Raw genomic sequence first — 20,405 nt, 5'->3', positions numbered from 1 at the left:
CCTCCGGCAGGACAAAGCGTATCCGTCGACGGCCAGGACATTTACGTGATTTTATCTGTGATGAGTAGGGTTGTGGGGACACTAACCCTCTTAGGAGGGGGCTGTGTAACAACCCGGCAGCAAGCGCTGGCGGAGTGACGCCTCATGGGTAATTTATGTAAATAGTTTGTGGGGAATTTATGGGTAATTTATAAAAAGCTTATTGTATGTCGACATTTACGTATTGTCATTTGTGTTGTAAATAATGGTGTGTTTGTATTTAATTGGTTGGGTGGGTTTGGGACATCGCCGTCCGGGGTTATTTATTTTGTAAAAGTACCAATTTATTGAAATGTGTCTCTGTGCGTGACCTTGGCAATGGCGAGCAATAATGTTGAGCTTTTGTTTCTGACTATCTTCTGTAATAAAAAGATACAACAGGACAGAGCTGTTTTATTGCTAAGATTTTATCTAAGCAAACTACCGAGACACTTTCGAGTCGTGCGGTGTATGGGGCACGAGTGTTCTCTTTCTTAAAGAGCTGGGTGCAGTTGCGTGCATGGCGCTGGCAAGCCGCTAGCCGACAGCCGGAGAGGTGCACGGCAGAGTTCGCTCGAAATCTTAAAAGACTCCTCCACGGGTCGCTACAGTACGTACATGTACTAAGTACTGTAAGTAGAAAATTAATTATGGTTACTCACCAACAATGACACGATGACTTGTCCGATAACAATGAGTTTTATTTTACTGCACAACAAAGGAGAGCGTTACAGCCCTTAAAGGAGCCACTTCAGGCGATTGTGTAGCACTGCCGTTGTTCTTCTTCTGGCAGTCTACAATCCAAATCCCTAAAGCAGATTCCATCCAGACTACTGCCTTATTACATCCACTTACAACTCGGTTAAAAGGACACTGCGGCCGTAGATCTTATATTCCTTTCCTACTTTTTAAATAAAAAGAATCGTAGCCTTCATCAAATCCAAAACATTTACCTTTTCGGCAATCGTTAACATCTTCCGTTTGCGCTTGGGCACGGCCCCTGAAGCAGTAGCAGATCGTTTTGGAGCCATAATGAAGGGCTTGACTATGCACAAAGATAAACACAAAAGAGCATAACTCTTTACACAGCGAAACACGTTGATGCTGAATGAGCGAGACGAGACTTCCTGGTTAACACTGCATTCAGCAGGCAGGAACTTAACTGCGTGCTCTGAATGGTTAGCTTCTCAGTCAGGAGAACTTAACTGCGTGCTCTGATTGGTTAGCTTCTCAGTCATCCGCCAATAGCGTCCCTTGTATGAAATCAACTGGGCAAACCAACTGAGTAAGCATGTACAGGAAGTAAAAAGACACATTGTCCGCAGAACCCGCGAAGCAGCGAAAAATCCGCGTTATATATTTAGTTATGCTTTCATATAAAATCCGCGATAGAGTGAAGCCGCAAAAGTCGAAGCGCGATATAGCGAGGGATTACTGTACACACATTAATCGGTCCTCAACCAGATTATTACAAAAATAGTAAAATTGCATCTTTCAATATCCTCCAATATCGTATATTCCAGTCACGCACTGTTCTCTGTTGTATAAATGAGCCACAAAGCAGTACACGTTACAGGCTATAATAACAGTTTTAAACATGTATATGGATTTGGTAGCTCATGGGTATCAGATCAAATCTGTGACCTAGCCAATCCTCTGGCATTTGGTGGCTGGGTTGTTGTAGATTTTCCAGCATGCTCAGTAATAGCATTGGTAGCACATCCATCACTAAAAAGAACACAGCTAGCAGTGGGGCTTTCACTTGCTATTGGTACGTTATCAAAATTTGCAGACTCTGGTACTTTTTTGCACTTCTGTTTGTTTCCTGTCGCTAATAAAGCCTAAAATGTCTGTTTGGTGTTCACGTTTCCCTTCCACCAATAGCTCAGTTTGTTCTTTTTGAAAGACTCTTCAGTGAATCATACAAATCGAATGAGTGAAGCTGAACAGCAGGACTAAGTGACTTCAGACTATGTTGGCTGGTATTGGCTCCAGCAGACTCCCGTGACCCTGTAGTTAGGATATAGCGGGTTGGATGAAATTTTTCAAATATTCTCGAATGAAATGTTCTGTTACTAGCGCCATCTATTGGTGAAATCTTGAACTATTCTTTATATGAAAATTTCATTTCTTAATTAACATGGATTAATTGATCAATTAATGAAACTGATTATTGATCCATGTATCATCATCAGAAGTGAGTAAGTGTGCAACATTTCAAATCATTTGTACAATAGGAAGTGGGTTAAATATCGATTACAAGATTTGTACCAGACAACAAACAGGTGAAGTTAATATAAGCGTGGTAAGTAATAAACAGGTATTCATTTATAGAGGCTTTGCTTTTCGCATTGAAAAATTCATAGATTATGCTGAAAAGAGAAAGAAAAATAGGAATTGGCTTTTTCCTAACCCTAAAAAAACTTTATATTCCACTGTTTTGCAAAAAAAAAAAAAACTTCTGTTGTATATAGAGAACTAAATATAAAAGGGGCACATCATCAAGCAATGTGGTAGAGAGTGGCAAGCATGTTCAGGTTTTGGATTGGCATTACTTTGAAGGTTTGATAAATGGGAAATGACAAGTTATGTCTATTCGAAAGGCCAATTCTTGTCAAAATGTATGTTACAAACTGAAAATTCTAAGCAGCCCAAGGTAGGTGGAGACCCCTCCAAATTTCTTAGTTCAGGAATTTCATTGTTAAGAAGTGCACCTCAAGCATTTCACTATGCAATCTCCATTGACCCACTCAGCTGCCAATGTTTGCCCCTCTGAAGAGCTCAGTGACTTTAAATATGGTACTGTCATTGGAAGTCACCCTTGATGCATGTCATCTGCTCAGTCAGATCTGCCCCAGTCAACTGCAAGTGCAACTATTGTAAGACTGAAGCATCTTGGAGCAACAACAGCCCAGCAATGAAGTAAGTGGTAGACCATGCTATCCCACAGACCAGGTCTGGCAAATGCTGAAGCACATAGTGTGTAAAATTCACTTATCCGCCATGTCAACACTCACAAGAGAGTTCCAAATCACCCCAGGGAGCAACATGAGCACAAGGCCTGTGCATCAGGAGCTTCGTGAAATGGGTGTCTATGGCTGAGCAGCTGCACACAAAAATCCAAGATCATTATGTGCAATAACAAGCACTGGCCAGAGTGGTGTAAAGTATACCGCTATTGGACTCTGAGGAAGTGGAATCGTGTTCTTTGGAGCGATGAGCCACACATCACCATCTGGTGATCTGATGGATGAATTCTGGTATGGAGGATGCCAGGTAAATGCTACCTGCCAGACTGCATAATACCAACTGCAAAATATGGGGATAACGGTCTTGGGATGTTTTTCAGAATTTGGGCCAGGAGTCTTGATTTCAGTGAAGGGTAATTTTAATTACAACATACCAAGACATTTTAGACAACTGTGTGCTTCCAAGTTTGTGGCAATAATTTGGAGAAGGCCCTTTCAAGCACCTTTGGAATTAACTTGAATGCCGATTGTGGGCCAGGTCTTCTTATCCAACATTGGCACCTGATTTCACATGTGCTATTTTGGCTGAATGGGCACAAATTCCCCCCCACACACATACCTTCCAAATTCTTGTAGAAAGTCTTTCCTGAAGATTGGAGGTTTGGGATATGGCAACCGCATTTTAATGAAATAAAGGGATTGTGTTAAAAAATGCTTTAGTTGCCTCACATTTTTATGCAATCATTTTGTTCACCCCATTGAATTAAAGCTGAAAGTCTGCACTTCAACTGCATACGAGTTGTTTCATTTAAAATTCATTGTGGTAATGTACAGAACCAAACCAAAATTAGAAAAAAGCTGTCACTGTCCAAATATTTATGGACCTAACTGTAAGCATCATATATGATTGCATTACAAAAATTTGTTTACATAGGTGGTTTAAATATTATTTCTATGCACAAGTAACATTGGCACGGCTCTTAATGGCTCTTCCAATTGTATTCCTGGAGAATATTTTGATAGAAAGGCATTTGGGGTGTCACAGTTCTATGGAGAAAAGCAGGAGAAAGATCTAAACGGAATGGACAAACTTGCTCACCCTAATAGAAAGACACCCAATAATTAAAAAAAAAAAAAACATTTCTTAAAAACAGTGGTGTGCAGAAGGGCATAACTGAATGCACATTTTGAGGTTTAAGGCAGAAAGAATACTGAAAAGATCCAAGAACATAAAAATAAAGTTATGGTGGGCAAACTACCACAAAAACTGGAAAACTGAAGGCTGGAAAAATATCACCTGGTTTGACACATCTCAGTTTTCAAAGCAACATGCAGATGGCATGTGCAGAACTTGACATAAATAGCATAAATCCATGGAGCTCTTCTGCCTTTTGTTTCAATAGCACATGTGGTAGTGATAGTGTAGGACTGTGAGGAATACATAGGCCTGTGAATACCAACTGACCATCATTTGAATGCAACCATTGTGAATTTCCCCTTGGGATTAATAAAGTATCTATCTATGTACTTATGCAATATTGCTGACCCATTCGTTTTTTTAAATATATAATTTAGGGAGGATACAGCATCATATCACAAAGTCATATACAGTCATATGAAAAAGTTTGGGAACCCCTCTTAATTCTTTGGATTTTTGTTTGTCATTGGCTGAGATTTCAAAGTAGCAACTTCCTTTTAATATATAACATACATTATGGAAACAGTAGTATTTCAGCAGTGACATTAAGTTTATTGGATTAACAGAAAATATGCAATATGCATCATAACAAAATTAGTTAGGTGCATAAATTTGGGCACCCCAACAGAGATATTACATCAATACTTAGTTGAGCCTCCTTTTGCAAATATAACAGCCTCTAGACGCCTCCTATAGCCTTTGATGAGTGTCTGGGTTCTGGATGGAGGTATTTTTCATCATTCTTCCATACAAAATCTCTCCAGCTCAGTTAAATTTGATGGTTGCCGAGCATGGACAGCCTGCTTCAAATCATCATTCCAGAACATTGTACTTCTCCCTCTGCATGAATTCCTTGGTAGATTTCGAACTGTGTTTGAGGGCATTGTCTTGTTGGAATATCCAACCCCTGCATAACTTCAACTTTGTGACTGATGCTTGAGCATTATCCTGAAGAATTTGTTGATATTGGGTAGAACTCATCCGACTCTCGATTTTAACAAGGGCCCCAGTCCCTGAAATAGCCCCACAGCATGATGGAACCTCCACCAAATTTGACAGTAGGTAGCAGATGTTTTTCCTGGAATGCGATGTTCTTCTTCCGCTATGCAAGGCGCTTTTTGTTATGACCAAATAACTCAATTTGTGTCTCATCAGTCCAAAGCACTTTGTTCCAAAATGAATCTAGCTTGTCTAAATGAGCATTTGTATACAATAAGCAACTTTGTTTGTGACGTGAGTGCAGAAAGGGCTTCTTCCTCACCACCCTGCCATACAGATGGTCTTTATGCAAATTGTGCTGAATTGTAGAACAACATACAGATACACCATCTCCAGCAAGATGTTCTTGCAGGTCTTTGGAGGTGATCTGTGGGTTGTCTGTAACCATTCTCACAATCCTACTCCTGTATTTTTCTTGGCCTGCCAGACCTGGATTTAACAGCAACTGTGCCTGTGGCCTTTCCTGATTACATTCCTTACAGTTGAAACTGACAGTTTAAACTTCTGAGATAGTTTTTGTAGCCTTCTCCTAAATCATGAGACTGAACAGTCTTTGTTTTCAGATCTTTTGAGAGTTGCTTTGAGGATCCCATGCTGTCACTCTTCAAAGGAGAGTCAAAGGGAAGCACAACTTGCAATTAACCACCTTAAACACCTTTTTTCATGATTGGACACTCCTGTCTATGAAGTTCAAGGCTTACCGAGCTAATCAAACCACGTAATCAGTATTGAGCAGTTACATGCATTCAAATCAGCAAAATTACAAGGGGACCCACATTTGTGCACAGCCAGTTTTTCACATTTGATTTAATTTCATACAACTAAATACTTTTTCACTAAAAATCTTTGTACGGAAAACACCCCAGTACTCAGATGTCCCTAGGAAATGAAAGACATACCACTGTTATCTTTTTTGTTGAAAGTAAATTATTATGCAGGCTAAGAGGGGTTCCCAAACATTTTCATATGACTGTATCATCTAAAGTTAGTTTCATAAATTTGACAGTTTAATCCAATAGATTACAAAATTCCAAAATCTTAATCCAATAGGACAGGGTTTCCCAACCTTTGTGGTGTCACAATCCACCAAAAAACCCAACTGGACAGGTTAGCTACTGAACACTAATAAGCTTGGCTTAGGGTGCAAAATAACCTAGCACCAGCACTGGATGGAGCAGCCCTCCTTGGTGAATCAAGTGTGATCAACAGAGTGATGGATCAAGCATGATCGTTGGAGCCATAAGTCAGTGCATGACTCACACACAACACCTTCATAAGTCACCATAAACAATCCACTGGTGGAAGCCTGCGACACAGCAGTTGAGAAACATTGCAATACGGAATCTTTGGTATGAGATGGAAAATAAGGCTTAAAATGTATGTTGGAAATATAATAGACTTGCCTCTTCCCCCTTATTCATTGGTCGATAATGGGACATAATCCCTAAGGAATGTGACAAGCACTTTCTGGAATCCATGTCTGAAGAATTCAGGTTGTTCTGGAGGCAAAATGGGGTTTTGCCGGATACGGAATTGTACCTAAGAAAGTGGCTACTGGACACTTTCTGCTCAACACTGAGGGCAGAAATGCTTAACATGTGAAACAAACCAGATTAAGAATAAAGAAATACTTATTTTGCCTAAAATGGTAACCCAATTTGCAGTCAGTGGTCTTTTTGGAATGAAAATTCTGGTTAGATCACAATGCTGTCAGAAGGTGTCGAGCCATCTTGAGAAGCCGTACAGAGGATGTGTGCGTTTGTGTCAGTGTGAGAGAAATGACCAAGCACTTGAAGAGAAGCACATATAAGAATTGCTACTCTGGTTAAATCCTTTAGCCTGGGTACATGCCTGCCATCGAGTCTTGGTAGGTATCGTGGTTTGGGGAAAGTGAGTACAGATGATGTTGTCTCTAAGTGAGCTGGAACTGACTGCATGAATGTGTAGGTAGTGGCCAAGGCAGAAAAAAGATCATTGAGATACATGGAAGGGGGACATGAAAGACTGGAGCAATGGCAACAGCATTACAGAGGAGTTGAGGAAGGGAAGTCCTGCAGCAAACCTCATGTGAAGAGGCAAAGGACAGATGCTGTATTTCACAACGTATTAGGTTACTAAAGAGCACTAGTGTCCATACAGTGTCACCCAAATAATGCCCTAAAAATAATCACACAAAATAAAGATACATCACCATACTATTGTTTCACAGTACGACCAAAGGACAATATTAAAACATATCTCGAAATCAATATGAAATACTCAAAAATAAAAACACATAAAAAATGTAAATGAATACTGATATATTTCCAATTTTGGTTCAATGGGCAAAGTGCTAAAACGTAGCATACATCAATGTGATTTATGATAATGGTGATGCCTATTCCAAAGCAGCAAGATGCACAACGTCATACACCCTTTAAAACAACAAAAAACAAAGAGCTCTAGCCTTCAAACTCCAAGAGGTGGAACTGAAAAGTCCAGGCTACACATGTGCACGCAGGAGCAAAGGTACGTCTAGAACATTGCAGGGTCCACTGGACTACCCAAGCAATTTGGAAACGGGTGAACAGCAGCAGGCACAAGGAAAATTTCACACAATACAAAAAGCAATTATTTTTCTACATATAAAACTGCATTGGGCATATCATAGAAATCAAAAAATGTGGATTATGTCAACTAAATTGGGTTTGCTTTAAGCATTTTAAGAATATGTTAAATTGAGGGGAGCTTGCCATAAAAAATATGCAGAACAGTGGCATCTACTGGAGGAAGGGGTACAGTGCTCTACCTGCCCTTAAAGGAATACTCCTCCCAAAAATCAATTATATTATGTTATTTACCCCATGTGGTTTGAAGTGACATCTGAGAAAATTTTTCTCTTATGTTTTCATGGAGATGAGTGATAAACTTTTTGATAGAAAGTTGTGATAATATTTGTGATGGAATGAGTGTCTATGGTGAGCAGCACCAGGCCATTGCAACCAATATTAAAACTTCCATAAATAAAAAAAAAAAAACATTACTCGTGTCACATAATCCACTGGTCAAGTCATCCAGTCGTATGTCCCCAACATACCAAATGTATGCATATTTAAATAAACACTTCCATAAAAATCAGAGCAGTGCACACAGAGGAAATGCATGCAGATGGGAGCAAGAAGACAGAACTCTGGACCAATGAATGAGGGGAAGAGGCGGATCTTTAATTCAACTTACTTGAGTTGTTCTTGGACATTTTTATATTGCTTGCTGTGGTCTCGCATTGGTCTCAATAGATGTCCATTCGAACAGAAGGTTTATTATCTCTGTTCTTCAGAGAAAACTGTGAATAAAAATTTGTCTTTGCCACCACTGCAAACCAGACAGGGTAAATAACACATAAAAAATATATCATTTTTGCATAGCATATTCCTTTAATGCAGAGACACAACTGTTTAGAAATAAGCAAATAAGAGTGGAGGAGTGTCACTGCTCACTGCTAGCAGGCCACTTCTAAGCAGGCTACCTATTTCATGGTGGCTGATGATCATTGTAAGGCTACATAAATTGTGTAGTGAAAATGACAACTCATTTCCAGAAGATATTATGGTGTACCATATTTAGAGAATATCGATCTTCCTTCACCGAAGGCTAAAAATAACCATATTTTATAAATAGCACTCAAAATAAATCTGCTTTGTAAACCAGTCGGTCAAAAAATAAATGCCCCTTAGTTCTGCAATTACTGTAGTGCACCCATGTAAACAAATGATTATTTAATAATCAGGAATGGATAACACATATATATTACATTAAAAAATGTAAGATTGGCCTTTAGCACTCACAATGTCCATAATATAACTATGGAAGCAAAATTGATGAGGCCAACTAACAAAACCTTTCTCAAACAACATGATGTTAATTACACTGTAAACGTTTCTTGACACCTTACAGACCCTTTGAAATATCCATCCTGGATATACCTGAGCTGATTAGCCAAAGTTAGCTGGCTTTCTCTTGAGCCAGAACATACACAGAAGGCACTGTTAGACTAAAACGGGGCATGGATGAATCTGAAAACAGAAAAAATAGTGGAATCTTCCATGTCTATAAGAAGATAGAAAAAATGACATGCTGCTGCAGATTTGTTAACTGTATTTCTTAATTTATAACTGGACAAGTATAAATAACAGCTTATTTACTAGAATAACATTTCACAGATCCAGGGCCTGACACCATTTCTGGTGTTTTTTTTTTTTTTGTTATATCTTTGCCACAAATTCTTGTGTAGCTAAGAATGGCATTACTGTCTACACAGAGATGTTACACGCCCCATATATGGTGGGTTGCTTACAATTTAAAAAGCAGATGGGACTTTAAATAGCTAGTGAACTGTCTGCATTAGGCACTGGCATTTTCTGCAATGTTGTGCAGACAGAGCAGAACGTGCTTCTCAGCTCACTTTATCTATACTACACCTGTTAGAGGTTTATAGGGTCATTACTGTCACGTACACAGATTGTATCTGCAAGGTCAGTATGATATTCTACATTAAAAATGACCTCCCATCCCAGTTGCAATGGTTTTTACATAAAAATATACTCTCCTATCCACTACACCTGCTTTAGGTAACTGAAGTGGATATTAGTGATGTTCTATAAAGTTAATATAAGAAATGAGGAGAGGAGGGCGAGGTCTGAGGCCAGGAGTTTCTTTAGAATTATAGGTACATTAAATATTTAAATTGCCATAACAATAAGCAACAGCTTACACAAAGTATGCATCAACTCTGATTGGCATGGAATCAACCAATCATTATATACCGCATAAACAATCCAAGCCTGATGCAGCATTTTGACCCCAGAGAAGACGCAACTAATACTGACATCATTGAACAATAGGCCGCTATACTTATTCAAACACAAACTAGTGAAGGGCAGTAGAGTGGCACAGAGGATAGTGCTGCTGTCTCAAGGATGCTGAAAACTCAAATATTGAACCAAGTCATCATCTATGTCACATTTGCACATTATACCCATGTCTACATGGATTGTAGTCCAGTATTTCAAAAACCATGCAGGTTGATTTAGTGACCCTATGTGAGTGGGCCCCAAGACAGACAAGAGTCCCATCTTGCACTAGTTCCTGCCTTCCACCTGAGGTTGCTGGCATAGGTTCCAGAACTGTAAGTTGAATTAGGTTAAGTAGAAACCACATAATAAACTGAGAAAGAAAGCCTTACTGTGCAAAAATAAAGCAAAATATTTGAAATTTGCTAACCATTCTCCAAGGGTGGTTTCAGTACTCAACATTGGAGGACAGTCACTTAAGCATTCAACGGATTGATGGCTTGGCTGAGATGCTAATGTGAACCCATTTTAGAATTGTGCTTGTAATTTACAAATAAAGGCAAACAAAGGTGACAGGAGGTGAATGGAACCAAAAGAGAATTTATAAGTAGGGCATACACTATTTTATGTGCAAATGCAGGAAGTTTTACTAAGTGTGAGTGTTGTGCTATACTGCATGAGCCTTTGTTAATTTTCAGGTGAAGTGTTGCATATTTTATATGATTAAACATTCAATTACATTATTCATAATAATACACCCAAGGACATCAAGACCCAATTAGTTCCTTTCGTACAAATATGTGTTGATGCTCCAAAACTGATGAAGAACAAAGATCAATCTCAAAGTATGAGTGTTTTAAGGTAGAAAATGAGGAACACAAAAGTTTCAAGTTAGGGTACAAATCAGCATCTTTTTATGAATACAAAACCAGGTTTACGGGTCATTTTAGATGTTTTAATCCATTTTTGCCCTGCAACCCCTCCCGTTTCTCTTCAATTCAATATAGTTTCATTGTAGCAGCATAGCAGGTAAAAGTCTTGAGGTATTTCTATATTTATACACATGTGATCGCATTCTGGCGTGCTCGAACACATTCACACTCTCGCACACACTCACACACACATTCCAGTGTTTCATCCCATCAGTCCGTGGAAATGGATCTTTCAAGGTTTCCTCTTTATTCCCGATGCCATTAAAGGCAGGCACTCTGTCAGTGATGAAGCTTCGACTGCAGATAAAAAAAGAAGAATATGGGAGGCAGTCAGTAATAAGATAATGAATGGATTACTTCAAGCTCTACTAGGAAGTACAGAACAAACAACTTATACAGTGTTAAGAGAGAAAGACAGAGCACTCATAAGGGGTGACAAATCCACAAGAAAGAAAACACATTTGTTTAGGTGAGCTGTTTGTAAATAAATCTATAAATCAATTAGGATGTTCATCATTGCATGCCATTTAACAATAAAGTATTTAAAAATACACAGCTGCACATTCCATATTACCAGATTTAAAAATCCATCCATCATCCTTTTAATTGCTTAGAGCAGTGTCTCTTAAAACTATTGGTCACAGACATGTTTGTGATGGGTAGCTACATGATTATGTAGTAAAATTAAGTTCAATCAAGTCTGGATTCTTTGGTAAGAGATATACCGTTCTCAATTTAACATATCGAGGTAGAATGCGATCCAAGATTCAGCCTATATATAAACACCACCACTGATGCATAACAGACAGATTTCATTTTTAATGTACAAAAATATAATAACTTTTCCTCAAAACATCACCGTCCTTCTCGCAAACCTGTGAAACAATCAAACTGAGATGACTTACCAGCAAAGACAAGCATAAGAAAAGGGATCAGAGGAGGAAACGACACAGACAAGCCTGTGAGGTGAAAGATCACGACATAACTTTGAAATGTTTAAATGAAGATAATGGGTGTGGCACACAAGGATGTGAAGATTTTCAGAGTGTTGCGAAGTGTGAGTCAATAGAGTAGAGGTATCTATATTATCTATATTGCTATGGCAGTGTCGTATGTTATATGCAGTTTGAGTAGCCATGGAAAAAAGATTGTAGCCACATCGCATGTTCACCATTACAGTATATATTGAATTGAAATCCATAATCGAGATACAAAGTATATTAAAATTTATTAACACTGCCCCGAAAGGACAAAAACTTACTTAGAACACTATTTTAAAATTGCTCAATACATTGTAATCTACTTATAGGGTAAAGTATATGTTTTGGAACCATTGAGAACTGTGAGAACACCGAATAATATCAAAAGGGTGAGACAGATTATAAAGCAAAGGCCTCTGTGTTTAGCACAATGTCAGTCAGTAGCACTAAAGCTTTCAGATTTCACTGTTTGCCAAATTCTTCAACTATGGTTATTCTAACACTTGTATAAAATACTAATAGTGCATATTTTTTATGAATAACTTAACTATGCCACTTAGCTCTGCTACTGTGTTTATTGAAGTTTTTTTAAATGAAAAAAGAGATATGCTAAATAATTTGCAAGCTCATTTAGAAGAATGGTATTGACTCCAGCCCCTCGCAACACTGCTTCGGTTTAGGCTTGCTAAGAAAATGGTATGGTATTCTTAAAGGTGAAGCTCATTTTAAAATATCATTTTTAAAAAATAATATAATTTACGACAAGGTAAATAAACTGTATCATTATTTTTTCCTTGAGTAAGGTGATAAGGTTGCACAGCATTTCATAAATCTTTTTCAAAAATCATTCTATCCTTACGCAGCAGTTTTAAAGAACTTATTTACCTCCATTTTACTAAATCTTACATTAGCAATGATGAACTGCAGGAATCCATGCCATTGCAATAACCCATGTCTTATGACTCAGTATGGTACAGATTTTTTTCGTATGGGTCCTCAGATTGCAATGTTTAAGAACCTTTGACTTAAACCAATGAAGAGTTGTCAGAATCTGTAGCATATTTCAAATAACTTTGAAAACACATCTAGGGTAAAGTAAGATATATTCTACAGATTTACTTATGAGATTCAATACAACTATATCATCTTTTATATAAGCTACATTAGGTTGTGCTGCTTCCTGACAGATCATAAGTCATAGGCTCAAATTCTGAGCCAGGAACTAATTGTAGGTAGTTACTACATTTTTTCAATGTCTGATTTGCTTTAAACAACAGTACTGAAGAGAATAAGTACAACTGAATGTGTGCCATTAGTTTAAGGAGAGTGTTTTTGTCTTTTATGTCGACTAAGCTGAACATCAAAATAATTAACGCCATCTTAGTAAAAGAAATACCTACTTGTATGCTATGTAAAAAGGGTAAAAAGAAGATATTACCTTAAAAAATACATTAAAAACTTGTTGAGTCACAGCTATACCTAATCACAAAACAAACCAGAAAATGTGAGAAACAATAAAAGTTAACTAGCTAAAAATGTTCAATCTGTGTACTTAAGTAATAATTGAAGTAAAACTACATGAGCAAATATATCAATGTAATGTTTCACATATTTTGATTTCTTTCATTCTTTTGTGATTAGGGTTAGCCATGACTAGACATATTTTGATTGAATTATTATTTAAGATATTCCCTTTTTTATACCCTTTGTTAACTGAACTGCAGAGCACATTGTTATGAGAAAGCAATTCAGAAATACAAGTAAGTCTTTCTTGAAAAATTATCTTCCCCATCACAAATGGAACATTTTACTACATTACATTCACTGAAACCATAATCACAAAATGAGGAAAGAAAATTCCATTATGCCATTTCATTTTAATGGCATAAACAGAATATATTTCAAGAGATAGTGTGGGCGGTCCGAGTACTTTTGGGTATTTGAATTTTCATTTTAGAAGCAAAAATGAAAAAAACGAAAATGAAAGGAATTCTCAGATTTAAATTTTTGATTAAAAAATAAAAGGAGGGGAAATAAGATATTTTTTAATTCTGTTGTAGCAAATAGCAGTCATAAACTTAAAATTACACATACTGGATTTATTTGTGATTCAAATAATGAATCCTCCTCACAACACATGGATCGACGGCCTTGAAGTTAAACTGGCATCAGCAGAGGATGGACTATTACATTGTTTTTCAGAACAGTAAAGAGTAACACACTGGGACAAGGACATGACTGCATGAGTCACATCTCTCAGGTAAAAATACAAGCTTTGCAAACTTTGCTTCATTGATGTAGCATTGTTACACTTGTGTGCACTGTTAATACTTGAAACATTTACTAATTAGCTAGTAACTAGTAGCCGGTAAACATCAATGAGCAACCATTCACACATTTACACACATTCAAAATGTTAGCACTATAAAAATTGCAAGACTTAAGTGTTAATAAATAAATTCACCAAATGTTAGCTGTTTCGCACTAAGTAACAACAATAACGTTCATAAAAGAACTACTACATTAATGAAGCAAAGTTTGCAAAGTTTGTATTTTTAACTGAAAGATGCAACTCAGTTTTAAAGCAGTCATGTCCTCCCGGAGTGTCACTCTTTTACTGTTCCAAAAAACAACGTAATGGTCCATCCTCTGCTGATGCCAGTGTAACTTCAAGGCCATCGATCCATGTGTTGTGAGGAGGACTGTTTGCACATGTCATTAAAAATCGCACAGAAGAAGTACTTCCAGTTTCAGACAACAAAAATGCGTTTGTTTTGTTGTTTTTGAGCTATTACACTTTCATTACTTGAATCACAAATAAATGCAGAAAAGTATGTGTAATTTTAAGTTTATGACTTCTATTTGTTACCATAGTATTAAAAAATACCTTATTTTCCATCATTTTATTCTTTAATCAAAACATCAAAATCTGAAAGTTCCTTTTATGTTGTTTTTTTTCGCTTTTGTTTCTAAAATGAAATTTCAAATACCAAAAATGTACACGGACCGTGGGCCTACTTTTTGTGGAATGGAAAGAAAAGCAGGGGAGGCCTATCAGATATCTCTTCGGTTGTACTACAGAAGATCTGTCCATTTAGAGTATACATTTCCTCATTTGTACCACCAAAGCTAGCTGTACCAAATTTACATTCCCTCATGTTCACACAAGAAAAGGTACATGCTTGAAACCTAGAGAATAAACTTTTCATAAAGAGAAATATTTTTAAATAATTAAACCTCTACAAAGCCTTTTATTCATGTCCATCTCTGAAGAGGGACGTGATCTGTTAGGAAGGGATTACATTCACAAATTTACTTAATCAGCATTGTCCGTAAAAGGCTAAAATTTCCACTTGGGACAAATAAAGTACTATTGACAGACAGACTTACAGACAGATAGAAATGACCAACTCTGCAGATGATACTAAACTAGGTGGAATGGCAGACAATAGCTGAATCATAACAGACGGACCTGGACAGAATTTGGACTTGGACAGATTAATGACAGTGTCAATATAAAATAAAAAAGTACTACATATTGAACACACAATGATGGGTCTGAAAATTCAAAGTCCACCCTATCAGAAGGGCTTCTGACTCATCGTGTCCATATGAAGTCAGTGTACAGAAGTGATTAATAAGGCTAATAAGATTTTGGTTTACACAGAACACATATCAAGGAAACTTCAGAAAATAATGAGTAGACCACTTCCAGAACACAGGGTATTAGCTACTGTATATGGAAATATTAAAAGAGTTGTAGGCTTTCAGTTTAAGCAAATGGAGATTAAGAGTGGACATGATAGAAATGTTGAAAATTATATAGAGAACTAGTATGGTGGATTACAACTGTAATTTTGAAACATGTTCTGTAAAAATACTTGGGCAATGATAGAAATGGTTAAGGACAAATACTGCACAAGGATTAGAAAGTTTTCTTTGAAAAGAGAGTCACAGATATATTGAATTTAGTTCCGTCAGCAATTATGTTCTGCCATAGGCTTGTAACAAGTCATATGATCATTTTATCATAAAATAGAATTTAACAGATGAAAAATGGTTTCCATGTTGTTATTTTGCATACCCTATGGAACAAGATTCACACCGAGTGGCAGTGCATTGGTGAAAAACACACGTATGAGTTTCATTGTACTTTGTACAAACAATAAGAAATGTGAACTGAACTGATTACACTGCATTGCATTTTTAGTAGGAGTCTTAGATTTTTAAATAACCAAGGCACATGTGCAATTTGTCATGTGTCTTGAGCATGCACAATAAATACTAAAAGATGGTAAAGGCAACCATGATTAAACAGCTTAAAGCACCACAAACAAATGATCAAATTGTTTAATGAAAAAAATGAGTTACTGAAGATATAGTAATAAAAGAATTGAGTGCAATGTTTTTGAGAATGTAAACACTCGCCAATACCAAACGATTTGTAAATACTGGGAGAACATGCATATGAAATGCCATGCAGAACCTGGAGCTGTGAGGGAGGAATGACAGCTCTACATTACCACCATGCCTATGTTAAAGCATTTGTACTGAACTTACTAAACTAAACTGATTAAAACTAGATGTATGCCTATAACATCTGGTCTATTCTTGTTACCTAATTGCTCAAATTTTCTCTCACTAGACCACCAAAGCACACATGTGCATTATTATATTGGCGGCAGAAGGCAGTGTCTCTGAAAAATAACAAAATAAGACATTATGAATGAGTGTGAGCAATCGGTCAGTGGTCTCCAGAACAGAGACAGCAGTTCACATCTGAACAACAACAAAACAATAAAAGTTGCCATGGATGAAGACGATTAGCGAAGTGAAAGGTACAACTGGGCTCCTTTAAAAGTGGCCAAATCTTAGAAAAATGCTTTGCTTTATGCTTTTCTCCTTCCTTAAAATGCCTTGGATACAATGTTTTGCAAATATGTAAAATCCCAAGATGCAGGTCAATACGCAACAACATTTTTTATTTTAAAAAATTAACATATTCTCTAAGTTTTAAGCTTTTTTTCAATGTTGCCGCTCGAGTTCCCTTTAGTTCTATTATAAAATGCAAGAGCATGCTAGTTGTTTATTAAAATTTATAAAATATGCCTTACTTTCAAATGCAATTTCGTATGGCAAATTAATATACACCATGACTGTGAAGCAACACCTTTGACTTAAAAAAAAAATGCGGAACGTAACCTTTAACCTGTTCTGGTTTAATATGGTTTAATATACAGTAAATAAAGTAAATACTGTAGATTCCCTATTTGGCTGGACACACCTACAGCTTGGAAATAGACCATGTTGTAGATTTTTAATAACTCCAGCCAATTAATCTGGATAACGTTTACATTTTGACATGTAGAGCATCACAGCAGGCAACTAAAACATGCTAGTTTAGCATGTAAGCTTGAATGAAAAATAATGCCACCTACACTGACCAAACACATTATTTAACATTTCTAAATTTTAGTAGCCTACTGTTGGCTATAATAAACTGCGGAGTTTAAAAGCTATAGTTGAAAAGGCTGGGGCAACTAAAGCACATAATAGGAAAAAGGAAAAAATATTCAAACAAGTAGAAAAGTATCAAAAAATGCAGTGAACAGATCTTTAGGAAGTCAGAAGATAAATGGAAAGATGTAAACGCATAGGAATCCAAATCTAGGTAGTAGGAATCCAGAGCCTAAACCAGAATCAATATGCGTAAGTCAAGAAACTAACCTTAGAAAGAATGTTGGTCTGTCAATGTGTGAGTATTAACTGGGTAAGAAATCTAATTATTGGATGCATGGGTAAACATGCCACTGTCTTCACGCAAAAATTGTAAACTAATGAACAGTTGTTTAAGTATCCAAATTTAATGGAAAACTACTACTAATTTATCAAGCACTGCCCATTCCGTTCTTCAGGATCTCACCAATCAAAACACATACAACTGCAGTTTTACAGAACTTCCCAAACATTTTCAGATTTTAACAGACTTTCTGTGCTACTTTGTCTCTAGCACTTAAGGAACATAAATGTTATCAGATTTTGTAATAAACAGCACTGTGCCCACCTTCTGTACACCAAGTTTTTTCTCCAGCCCAGTGGAGATGACACCTTTGCGATCTCTTTTCTTGTGGAGAAAACTGGAGTCAGAGTTGGTGGAAGAGCGATTTGGTTTGGCAGGTTTGTGCTCAGGAGGTGGGGGTCCATTCTTTTGTTTTTTCCCAAAACCCTTTGGGTCACAGTTCAAGCTTTTGCCACTGGAATTGCTGCTACTGTTACTGTTGACTGGCTTGGATCTAAAGCCTGAATCTGAAGAATGAGGTGTCCTAACAGGGCTTGAGTCTAAATAATGATGAGGGTTCCGTTTGACAAGACCAGGGCTCAGGGAACTTCGCACAGGAGAAGAGTGATGCCGCTGCTTGTTTCCAGGAGAAAGGGCACCATTGAGGGGGCCATGAGGTGAAGGGGCACTTTTCTGTGGTTGTTCAGAGGTTCCAGAAACAGATGAGCGGCCTCCATCCTGAACCAGGCAGTTCTTTTTGTGAGAACTTGCATTTGTTTCTCCAGGAGGAGGCTTTTTTCTCTTTCTTGAAGCTGTGTTTTGTTCTGACATTAACGTCCATTTTAATTTTGTTGATCTGCTGCCTTTTGCAACCGGTGTCGATGCTCTGCTCAAAGATGAAGGAGAAGGGGTGTTGGCAGGCATTGGGGACATAATTGACTGGCTGTTACCACCCGCTGAGTCAGAAAGCCCGCAAGCTGTTCCTGGGTTGGGAGATGCTGCTGTGCAGTGCTGTGATCGAGATTCCTTAGCAACCGCCGACGAGGTAAAACAAGAAGGAGAAGTCCTTAATGCAGAGGCGGCTGGAAGACTGGCAATAGTCACTGCAGAATGCTGGGAGGAGGATGGCATTGAAACAGCAGGAGCAGAGGTACGTTGTGATTGGAGGTCACTTACTTGAGGTATTTTCCTGCAAAATATGTTTAAATAAAGTATAAATTTTCTTTAAAGAAAGGGAGATAACAAAAGTTCAGAAACATTGTGTGAAGCCCTAGTCACAATCTACCTAGAAGTTGCTCTGTTACACCAAAAGTGAACTCAAAAATATAAATATTCTAAGCATAAACCTATAGCAACATATACAGTACAGCTTCTGCATTTAGAAAAATGTCACTACAGTACAGAGGAAAGTATAAAGTCACAAATATCTTAAAGGAATCCACCTAAAAAATATTTTATTTTTTAAAATGTTACTTATCCTAAGTAGCTTATAGTAATGCAGAGTGGGTGAAAACAGTTTATGACAGAATAGATTTCTGTTTCTCTCCAATGGCAAATGAAGTGAAACACATCCATGGAAAAAAGAAAAGAAAAAAAAAACAATTCTTGTGTAACTCAAGTTGCATAATGCACATGTCCATTATTTATTCATATGCTGAAGACGTGCAAAATTCTTACATGTAAGGTAAACAGGAAAAATGGATTCTCTTCATCAATAAATGACATGGAGTGGTGGCTGTTCAGTTCAAAAGCACGGTATAAGGGGAATGCAAACACGGGGAAAACATGTAAACTACAGACAGACAATAACCATGTGATGGATATGAACAGAGGACATTGGGTTAGTGAGATGGCAGTATTAACTACTGCAAAAATGTACTGCCTGATGTGTAAAATAAAAATAAAAAAAATTGAGGAAGTAAATTGAAAAGACGTATTTGGTGACCATCATATAATCAAAGTAGGGTGACACAGTTGTGCTGTGGTTGGTGCTGGATCCAGAACCTGGGACTGAATCCATCACCCGGCTGTTATTCTCTACATTAGCTTTCCTCCAGGTGCTTTGCTTTTCTTCCCACATTTCTAAACATATGCAGGTTAGGGTGATTTTGGGTGTGTGTTACCCAATACAGGATCAGTTCCTGCCTTACAGCCAATTCTATTGATACAGATTAAAGCTCCAATCTGAAAATACTGTGCAATTTTATATATAAAGAAAAAGTTATGTAAGTGATGATTATATCAGGAAAGGAAAAATACACAGAGTGCCTAGTATAAAGTAAGAAGTACAGTTATCAACAAGAAACAAAAAGGTGAAATATAACAAACCAATAAAAGCAGCAGTAATCTTGCAACACTGTGAGGATGGAAAAATGGAGTATCTGGAAGAATAAATGAAGAATGAGTATCCACATAGTAGAAGATGATGGCCAGTCATGGGTGATTTAGTATATTGTAAAGAAAGACAAAAATTTGAGGCACATATTTAAAAGGCATGAAAGATGTGATAAAAAATAATATGTGGCAATGGTGAGCATGTTAAAAAGCAGACCGGAATGGGGCACTATAACTATATACTCTATTGTGCAAATTATAAGATATACCGTACTCTTGCTTGTACATGCAGTTATCTGAACCGGTCAATTGTGTGGTAACAGTGTAATGAATAGAACCATGTAGATAAAGATTAGGAGCTTCAGTT

The 20,405-nt window shown here is 37.3% G+C and overlaps 1 protein-coding gene across 1 annotated transcript in view; it reads right to left on the bottom strand.

Moving 5' to 3' along the window:
- Positions 1-8,664: 8,664 nt before the first annotated feature.
- Positions 8,665-20,405, bottom strand: part of atxn7l2b (ataxin 7-like 2b) — a 48,974-nt gene continuing 37,233 nt past the window's right edge. The window contains exons 10-11 of the mRNA XM_039748563.1: positions 17,990-18,893; positions 8,665-11,242 (exon numbers count right to left, since the gene is read on the bottom strand). Of these exons, the coding sequence (XP_039604497.1) occupies positions 11,225-11,242; positions 17,990-18,893 (922 nt within the window). The 3' untranslated portion in view covers positions 8,665-11,224. The remainder of the gene's footprint in view (positions 11,243-17,989; positions 18,894-20,405) is intronic.

This window comes from Polypterus senegalus, chromosome 3 (genome assembly GCF_016835505.1).
Source record: "Polypterus senegalus isolate Bchr_013 chromosome 3, ASM1683550v1, whole genome shotgun sequence".
Taxonomy (NCBI): Eukaryota; Metazoa; Chordata; class Cladistia; order Polypteriformes; family Polypteridae; genus Polypterus; species Polypterus senegalus.
This window is presented reverse-complemented; position numbering and strand designations above follow the sequence as displayed.